The 9501-nt window shown below is 53.4% G+C and overlaps 1 protein-coding gene across 8 annotated transcripts in view; it reads right to left on the minus strand.

Moving 5' to 3' along the window:
- The window catches only part of MVB12B (multivesicular body subunit 12B), a 159198-nt gene that overhangs the window by 69075 nt on the left and 80622 nt on the right, over window positions 1-9501 (minus strand). For 6 of the 8 annotated variants that reach the window (XM_023533057.1, XM_023533060.1, XM_023533059.1 and 3 more), the window contains exon 7: window positions 4966-5060. The exons of the other annotated variants lie outside the window; for them this stretch is intronic. In XM_023533057.1, coding sequence (XP_023388825.1) covers window positions 4966-5060 — 95 coding nt within the window. The remainder of the gene's footprint in view (window positions 1-4965; window positions 5061-9501) is intronic. 8 annotated transcript variants of the gene reach the window in all.

Below are 9501 nucleotides of genomic sequence, written 5' to 3' on the forward strand. Positions count from 1 at the left end.
TGTTCATTAAGTAACACCTGCCATAAGACTGATAAGAGACATTCCCAGGTTAGAGAAAGCAACCCCAGGCACCTCCTTACAGGAAGCTGGCTGGGTGCTCCTTACAAGAAGCTTCTGGCACAGGCACCCCTCAGGCTGGACAGGAGGTGAGGAGCCCTCCCTCCCTGACACCCCACGGTCTCCAGTTCCTAAGGCGCGGGACACTTAGCACAAGAACATTTCTTAAGAAACATCTTACTCGACTCCCAAACACTGAAGGGGTTCAAAGATGAGCAGATCCCCCCATATATGGTCGTACAGGAGGTCCTCATCAAACTCACTGGAAAACAGCTGCTTATGGTTCGCAGCATCTAATGGGGCTCTCTTTATGAGGAAGAATTCAGTAAAAGGAATAGTTAGGTTTCTTCCTGAGCAACTAGCTCGTTTTTACGGAGGCGGTCCTGCCTCAGAACCAAAGCCAGCATCCCGTGCATGGAAAACCTCGCCCACGGCTGCACCCTGCTTCTCCATCCTGCTTTTTCATTCGCTCTTATGTCTTCTCTTCCGTTTTTATTTTGTTACATGTATTTCTGGAGCTGACAAAATCTTTCCAGAACAGGCGGAATCGAAATGAATGAATGGTCAGACATCTAAACAGCTAAAAAATAATTCTAAGGAAAAAAAGGGTAGAATGCTATCACTCAGGACTAAAACAGAAGACTTTTCAAGAGAGGTAAGATATTCTTAAAACAGGAAACTAAAAGCCACTAACAGTCCTGATGAGGAAACTTAGGAGTGGCGTTTGGGGTAGAATCTAGAGAAATCAACACGGCCCAGAAGAAAGCCTTCCCAGGAGGTTAGGAGCCTAAAAGGAACACATCAGTGAGGACATCACCAGGAAAGCATGAGCCACCATTTACCAAGGATAGGTAGTCAATATTTCAGGTTTGGTGGACTTCATGGTCTCTATCACACTCAACTCTGCCACTGCAGTGTGAAAGCGGCTACAGACAATCATCTGCAGCGGAACAAGCATAGATGTGTTCCAATAAAACTTTATTTAGGAACACTGAAATCTAACCTTCCTAGATTACACATCACTAAATATTTTTTGTTTTTTTTTTTTTTCAACTACTTAAAAACATGAAATCATCCTTAGTTCACGGATCACATAAAGAGCTGGCTGTGGGCCGCAGTTTGCCGACCCTAATACAGACAAAATCAGCCAAACCAGGAACCTACTATTTTATTTCTATCTCCTCTTTCAAGGAAAACCATCCTCAAACCCTAAGAAGCAGGATGGCACGGTGAAGGGGGATGTGAAGAGCAGGGAAGGTGAGGAGCTGGCTGGAGCAGCCAGCTGCTCTCACACCGTCCGCATCTGCAGGGCAAGCAGCGTGTCAGAGATGCTGCTGGAATTGCGGTCAGTGTCTGGTCTCTGACGGATGCCAGTGGACAGGAGGTCCAGGGGACTGGACAACAGGAAAAGTCATATTCTCGAAAAGGGGCAATATGAAAATTATTGGGGAAAAAAAAGAAAATGAATGATCTGGGTCTGGAAATGATTTCCAGTAGAATTTGAAAATATGAGTCAAAAGTATGAGCCCTCAGAAAAGACAGTGATCACAGGGGGCCAGCAAGGCTTACGAGAACACGCCAAATTAAATTAAGGTCTATGTATTTTTTTCTTATTACAAAAGCAATACACGCAATCATAGAAAAATGAGACACTGCGAAGCAGCAAAAAGGAGCAGGAAGGTCCAGTGACGACCCCTATAAACACCTCGCAATGTACCTTTCCGGACCTAGATACGTATTAACGAGATCGCACACTACACATTCTGGTTTATCGCTTAATAGTTTTTATGCAAATCTTATCTAAATCATCATTTTCTGATGCCTGAAAAGTTAAGGCCATTGTATAGGTGTTTCAGGATTTAACAACCATCTGCCTTTGTTTTGGACATTTAGGTTATCTACCCCCTCACCCCCACCTCACGCACCCCTTTTCTGAGTATTATTTTTAAAAAGCAGCAGTGCTCGTCTTTGTGGATAAATCTTTTTGCGTATTTGTAAGTATTTTCTAGAATAAATTCCCAGTAGAGGAAGTGTGAGGATCACAGGTGTGCTTCATGGCCATTTTGATCAGGGCACGCAATGGCAGAGCAAGGGACATAAGCTTCTCAGGATTTCGGCTTTGAGTCAGTAGACGTCGCTCGCCCTTCTGTGGGCAAGAGGAAACTGCTGGCTGGGCTACGCAGAGCCTCGGTCACGTGCTGGTAGACGGGACGCACAGCGCCCCAAAGGCTGGATGGGTATGAATGAACGCACAGGAAGGCAGAGCCCGGCTGTACGAGGGGGGACCTTGCGGAGATGGAATGGGCTCCTTGGAGGAGGTGGTCCCGGCCACAGGCGGCATGTGAGCAGCCAGTCAGAATGATCGCCTGGCCCAGAAGTCACAGTGAGTCGTCCCCGGCCAGGTAAACGCCGGGCTAAACGCCCGCCCTTCGCCCTCCCTTACTTCCGCAGCATTTCATGGTCACCTCTGGAACTGGGGACAGAGCTACAGAATGTCTCCGCTGGTTTCTCCAGCAACTCTGAGCAGAGTCCTTCCCTTTGCGGGTGTGTTTAGAGATGAACCGTCTTAGAGAAAGGTACAGGAGAAGGGACATATTAACAGGTATGTCCTTGGGAAAACATTCAAAAGTAAATATTACTTTAATAACCATCCAAGTTAAATGTGGGCTGCTTTTCAAAATGCTAATTACGCTGTTTGAAAATCTGCTTATCTTAAGAAGACAAATACTATTAACTGCAAACTAAGGGGCCACACGTTTTCGGGAAAGAATCGGAGCACACCAGAGGTTTGCACCTCAGGCTTGCGTAGCCCCTGAAGTCTGCAGTGAGCATGTGGTGGAGCCCGTTTGGAAAGAGAACGGTCTGATGATTCATTTCACTGCCAGCCGAGCTCTAGCTGTCATGGCACCAGGCGCTGGGCAAGGGCGAGGGCCTGGGGTACACTTTGCCTTGACTGTTTTTGGAATAAACCATTGAAACCTTAACTTTACAATCCCAAACTGAGATGTGCCACTCAGTGCCAAATACTGTTCGTACGGGGGATGATGGGGTGGTCTCTGCTCCCTCCCAGCCAGAACGACTTGCAGGCAGGCTGCTAGTGGGGAGGCGGGCAGGCTTCCCAGCTGCACCGTGGTTGCCCAGTGCTGAGCTTGCAGGCCTTATGGAGCCAGCAGGTCCTGCGAGGTATTTCTGGCAGCATGACAACGAAGCAGTCCTGGACCCTGGCAAAGCAATTCGGTGCCTACAGCCACCGAGGGGGCCTGAGCTGCCTGCTGCTGTGGGCTGCAGCCTCAACTACCTCTGTTTGGAAGATAAAATCCAATTGACTGCCATTTACATAAACGTAACAGGAAGTTTCTGAATGGCTTCCCCTGTGTCTTGAGGCTGTTACCTCAGTATTGCTAAACTAACAGCTGAAAGGAACCCAGACAACACCTCATCAAAGCCAGGGGGCGAGGAAGCAGTGGTCCAGAGGCAGACAGGAGCATTCCTGCCAAACCAGAGGAGATTTCGCTCTGTGGGCCCTGTTCCGCAGAAACGTCGACAGCTGGGAAAGCCATCAGAGAACCCAGGTAACGGGGGACGGGCGGGGGGCGGGTAGGCGAACACTGGCTGGGAAAGGATTTGCAGGCTGGAAGAAAAGAGTCATCTGCTTTGACTGAGCCTTCCTCATGTGCATTCGGAACAGGGCGGCCCTGCTGGCTTTCACAGACTTCTTTTGCACCACTCCGCCACTAGGCATCTGGGGAAATAGTCAGCTTTTCTACAAAACAGGTCATCTTTCCACACTTGTTATGCTCCTTGTCGACTCTGCCGAAATAGCCACAGCACAAAAAGCAGTTCTCCCTGGAGATGCTTTTCTGAGACAACATATGCCTCCCTGCTCTGGGACCCTGGCTCCTGGAGCGCAGCCAGGGACGAGAGCTCTGAGGACCTCCCTGTCCTTCCCTCTCCCTGGCTGGTGAGCCACCCAGAAATGGAACAACTGGCTTCTGCTCACACTTCCCAGCCCATTAGGGAGGGATCATAACAAGGAGAACTAATCCTGACACGAATTACACCATTGTTCTATTTCATCTATTTAGTAAACTGAAGTTGCAATTTTTAGAAAAAAAGATTACCTTTTAAATAACCGATTCATTATGGTACATGAATGAATGCCATGTTCCCGTGTTCGAAATGTCACTCACCATTAAGAACGTGCGCTGGTAAGTGGCACCGATTTGCCACTTCCCCCTTGGATGCAGACACCCCTGACTGGAGGCCCGGTACAAGCGGAGGCGGGTTTGCGGGTTTCCTCGGCTCTTAGCAAGTCACCTGCCCTGCCGGGCACCTAATGAATCTCAATCCTGTAATGGGGCTCGTAAGTCTCTCCTCCCCAGGTGAAGGTGAAAAGCAAAACTAGGACCGATGACGTTTCTGCCGAGGGAACACTACCGATTTCAAGGTCGGGTTCAGAAATCACGGCCGCATTCGATAGGGGCATGACGGGGAGACCACCGGGGTACCCCCTGGCCACAAACCTGGCTTTGAGAAATGAGAGGTGAGGACAGACCTGGATGTGGGAGGGCCAGAGGACCCGCCTCAACTCTGCGCTGCTCCCGCGTCCCCGGGAGAAACCTGCTCGGGCCTGGCCTGGCGGGTGAACAAAGCGGGGACTATTCTCTGGAACCCGCCCTTCGAGCCTGTGAAACCCACACACTGTTTTTCATCATTAGTTTCTAAACATGCTGAGTGTTTGGCCCTTCTCTAAGGGCTTCGGTGACACAAAGGGAAGGCGAGGCCCGGCCCCTGCAGGGAACAGGCCCTTTGCCGAGAAGAAAACAGAGAGGCAAGACTGAGGCCATGGAAAGCCGAAAGCCGGGAAGTGCGCAGAGGGAGGGAGGGGTGCCCGGGACGGCCACGTACCTGATATGGCGTACAGATTGGAGTGCTGGTACTCGTAGTCCGCCCGAGTGCTGTTCCTGCCTCGGAAGGTAGCAGGGAGCGTTAGAGAGATGTGCCTGAGAGAGAGACGGGAGAAACAGGCGGTTACGGGGCGCGTGGAGCAGCCCCGGCTCAGAGGGCAGAGGGCGCCGAGGCCCGGCCCGGCCCGGCCCGCGGCGGCACGGAGCAGGAGCGGCGCTTCTCCACCAGTTCGGGTCCCCTGCCCCCCGCAACCCCCCCTGCAATTCGCAAGTTCCCTGACATCAGCGGCCACGTGTGTTCATACCAGGAAGGACATCTGAGAGGAAGAAGGGGCTGTTCCCAAGCCTATGGCAAACCCCTGGCACTTCCAGGAGGCGGGCAACTTCGCCCAGGTCGCGGCCCACCAGGCACAGTGCAGCAGCGGCACCGGAATGCTCGGGCTCTGGACTGAGCCTCGGTGTGTCCTACTGCCTGGGTGGGTCCCATGGTCCACCCCATCGGCCCCCATGCCTGCCCGGCAGGGCCGTCGAAGGTAAGAGCACAGGACACACTATGAACGAGGTGCTGGTACTGCTACCACGTGAGTCCAGGGGAACAGGAAGGGCACGCTCCTCTGAATTGCCTGTCTGCACGTCCCGCTCCAGCGGGAGCACACAGTAGGTGCTCAGGAAAGCACCTTCGGTGGATCAGAAGGTCTTTTCTGGCGCAGGCGTTGGCCATTAAAACTCACAGTGCGCACAGAGCATAAGCGAGTCTTCAGGCGGAGCAGATAACCTATTTGGTGTGGTCGTCAGCTGCCTTTAGTGAAGGTTAAAATAATAGGAGAAATATTTAAAACCCAATAGGTCTGGGGGAAGAAATAGCAAAAATATCTCTTTTTGGTATGACTAGGGTTTGGTTTGAAATAGCTCAGCAGCCTGAGCTTTGGCTACACTCAGTCATTTCCAAAACGAAGGGAGCATTTAGCACATAGAGAAAGCTTTGCATTTTCCACACTGCCTTTTTCACTTAACAACTGGGTGAGCTCCGGGAAGTCTCCGCACACAGACCCCTGGGAGGACCTGTTCTCCAGGCAGGTCCCGTTCCCACTGAGCCAGGAGTGAGCAGGCACCTCGGGGACCCAGCGAGAGCCTAGGGCTATGAGCCATGTGGTCTGCCAGCTGCAGACTGAGCACCGGTGGCTGTGTCGCCGACCGGCCCGGCTGACCAAGCAGTGGGGCTTCTCTGAGCGCTGACTGTGCACGCAGGGCGGCAGCGGAACCGGCAGACGCCAGCACACGGACACGTGTCCACTGGGCACCCTGGCATGTGCGCAGTGAGCGTCCACTGTCTGCCCGTTGCTGATGCTAACGAAGGGTCGGGGGCGGTTCCCCGAAGCCGAGCTTAGGCTCCAGAGGATAAGGATGCAGGACAAAGCCCCATGCAACGTGGCACTCGCAGGGGGATAAAAACTGAGTGCCGAGTGACCATGAACGGAAGGAACAACACGTTCAGGCAAAGGGGACAGAACTTCTAGTGACACCTTCTCGGCAGAAGGCATGGACGCTAAAGGAGAAGGGACCCACTCCTTTAGCATCCATGCCTTCGGCTGAGCAGGTGTCACTAGAAGTTCTGTGGGGGTCAGGGAAAGCCAGCACCGGTGCAGGGTCAGGGCACATACGGGGGACGAAGCTGGGGAGACAGGCTGTGGCCAGCCTGGGAAGGACGCCAAGTGCCACAGCAAGACGTTTGAGTTCTATGCCCGGGGATGAAGGTTCCCAACTCTTCCCACCCAGCGCGGCACAGAGCAAGGCCACCGAGGCACCTGGGAACTTGCTGACAGTGCAGACTCTCAGCCCTGGCCCCGGGGAGCCCGGTTCAGTGGGCCTGGGGTACAGCCCAGAAGTCTATTTTTAACGAGCTCCAGCAGCGACTCTGAAGACCGGCCAGGTTCGGGAAAGCCGAGAGGGTGAGGAGCAGCTGCAGGAGGGTTTTAAGCGGCTGATCAATGCCTCTGACCACAGCACTTAGTCAATGAAGCTGAGCAAACACGAGAATGAATTACTGGCTGTGGCTGTGGTTGAGCAGAGCTACAACGATGACAGGTGACCCTGCAGAGCGCGCTCGCCGCGTGCCAGGCCCCGGAGCTGTGCCGGCCTCACGCCTTCTCTGTGGTTCCTCGCGGCGCCCCCGCGAGGCGGGCACAGGGCCAGCGACACGACGAGCCAGGCCCGGAGCAGGGTGAAGAGGCGAGGCTCTGGTTCCCATATCAGTAAGAACGTCAAGATGGCGACCGCGGAGCATTAAGCCAAGCGCCCCTCTGAGCATGGGGCGCTGCGGGGCTGTACTGGCTACACGGCCAGGAAACAGGCCCCATGCAGGTGCTGTCGCTGCTCCCACTGTACCAAATGGGGGGGGAGGGGTTCCAGGAGCCAGGGGAAGGATGGTTTCAGGGCCGCCACACCCTAAGATTTCTAAGCCTTGAAGGATTTACAAAAGGAACATCCACGCTCACTCAGGACACAAAGCACCCGTGCAGTGTGGCACCTGCTCCACTCAGAAAGCGCTCAGGAAGGCTCAGGAAGGCTCAGGAAGGCTCAGGAGGTGGGTGTCAGCGGAATTCGGAAGACAGGCAGACCAGGACGATGGCAAAGAGGCCGAATGGGACTCAAAGGAGAAAACGGGGCCAGCCCAGCCACCCAGTGGCCGAGCAAGCACCTGGCACTTGTCAACACAGATCTGTGAAGGACTCAGCAGTGGCAGGACAGGCACCCCGCTTTCGCAGAGCTCACCCTGCAACAGGGAATGTGAAAACATCCACGAAGTTCCAGGACACTCACTCACAAACGCGATCGCGTGTGGAAAGCAGGAAGCATGACGTGCTGTGCAGGGCTCCTGGAGGCCCTGCGGGGAGCGTGGCGGGCAGTGTCCCAAGCAGCAGGAGGGGGGCTGAGGGAAGACCTGGAAGACCCAGGATGGCCAGGCTCTGGGGGACAGTCTGGGAACAGGCTGAAGAGGGCTACAGGGCCACAGCACTCAGCGCCCTACACAAGGTCCGACTTTATCCAGAAGGATTTTTAGGTAGAGATATGACAACATCCAATTTGAAATTCTAAAAGGTGGCCTGCCTGTGAGAAAGCGAGGGGAGAACGGGTCAGCCCAGGATGATGGGGATCGTCATGAAACCGCAGTTATTCAGTCCCTACTGTGTGCAGACCGTTAACAACTCCTGTAAAAACAAGCTGCTGCAAGCCTCTGAATGAATGGTGTTGGGACGATTCTCTGACACGCGGACTTACAAAGAAGTCTGCGACAGCGGTCAAGGCCCCCGGCTCCTCGGCCCGACGTGGACTTCCTGGTCTGAGCGTCCTCGCCTCTCTCGGACATCGGCGGTCACCTGGCTGGCCTCGCCCGCAACTCTGCCACCCACGGCCGTGGCCAGGTTCCCCTTCCTACTCACAGACGGTCTTTGCAGGCCCCTCCTCGGACCGCTGAGAGGCTGCTGTCTGCAGAGGTTCTGGTTCAGCCCCCTGGTCACTCCACAATCTGATTCACACCCACAGCCTGGTTTCAGCCATCTTCACGCACGAAGCCTACCTCTCCAGACTGTCTCTTGTCACTGCCTACTTTTCCCTCAACCAGGAAGAAAGACAATATTACAAATCCGTGACCATGCCGTGTTTTCTCATGTCTACCCCTGATTCTTTATCCAGGATGCTCCCTCTTCATAGAATCTCTATGTCTTCCCTACCTAACTCTCCAAACTCCTGCTCATCCTTCAAGACCCCCACCTAAGCATCGTCTCCGTTAGAACCTTCCCTGGGCTTGCTCCAGGCTAGGCTGGGTGCCGGGATGACCTCCATCACTCCACTTATCACAATATACTTCAGTAGTTTGATACAAGCCTGTCTCCCCAACATGACTGTGACCTCAAGAGCAGGACCAAATCTCATCAAATTTGTACCCCACTTTCTAGGACAATTTCTGCCCTAGAGTAGACAATTACAGGACATTTGTTGACCGAATCATTTGTTGCATCTACTCGGTGAAAAGTTGCACCTTCGACATGAACTGCCGTGAGCCTCTGTTATTTCATGTGTGTGCGTGTGTGCGCGCGTTTGCCCAATTAGACTCAAGCGCGCTCTGGGAGCCCCAGCATGCTGAGCATCTCCCTTCTCTCTGCTATGGAGGAAAACAGGTAATGAGAAAAATCAGTGGCGGCAGTGACCAGGAATTTACAAGGGGAATGAAAAGAAAAAGCCAGTTTTTGATCACATACAACAGACTATGTGTGGTGATGCAGTAAACGTAAAATTCAAAGAGAACTCAGGTCACAAGCTTGACTGTATCTTCTGCAGAGTAATTGCTCAATAGGAACCTCATGAATGGAAATCAAGCGACTGAGAACTAACTCCAGCTGCGGTGGCTGATGCCCGGGTGGGTGGGGGGCAGCATTCGGGGCACAGGAAGCCACCGAGGACAGGGCGTTCGGGACCACAGTTCCCTACACCGCGAATAGCTGCTTGTGCATTTTCCCTTCTGTTGTTCCTGGACATC

The sequence above is a fragment of the Pteropus vampyrus genome, unplaced genomic scaffold (assembly GCF_000151845.1).
Source record: "Pteropus vampyrus isolate Shadow unplaced genomic scaffold, Pvam_2.0 Scaffold95, whole genome shotgun sequence".
NCBI classification, from domain to species: Eukaryota; Metazoa; Chordata; class Mammalia; order Chiroptera; family Pteropodidae; genus Pteropus; species Pteropus vampyrus.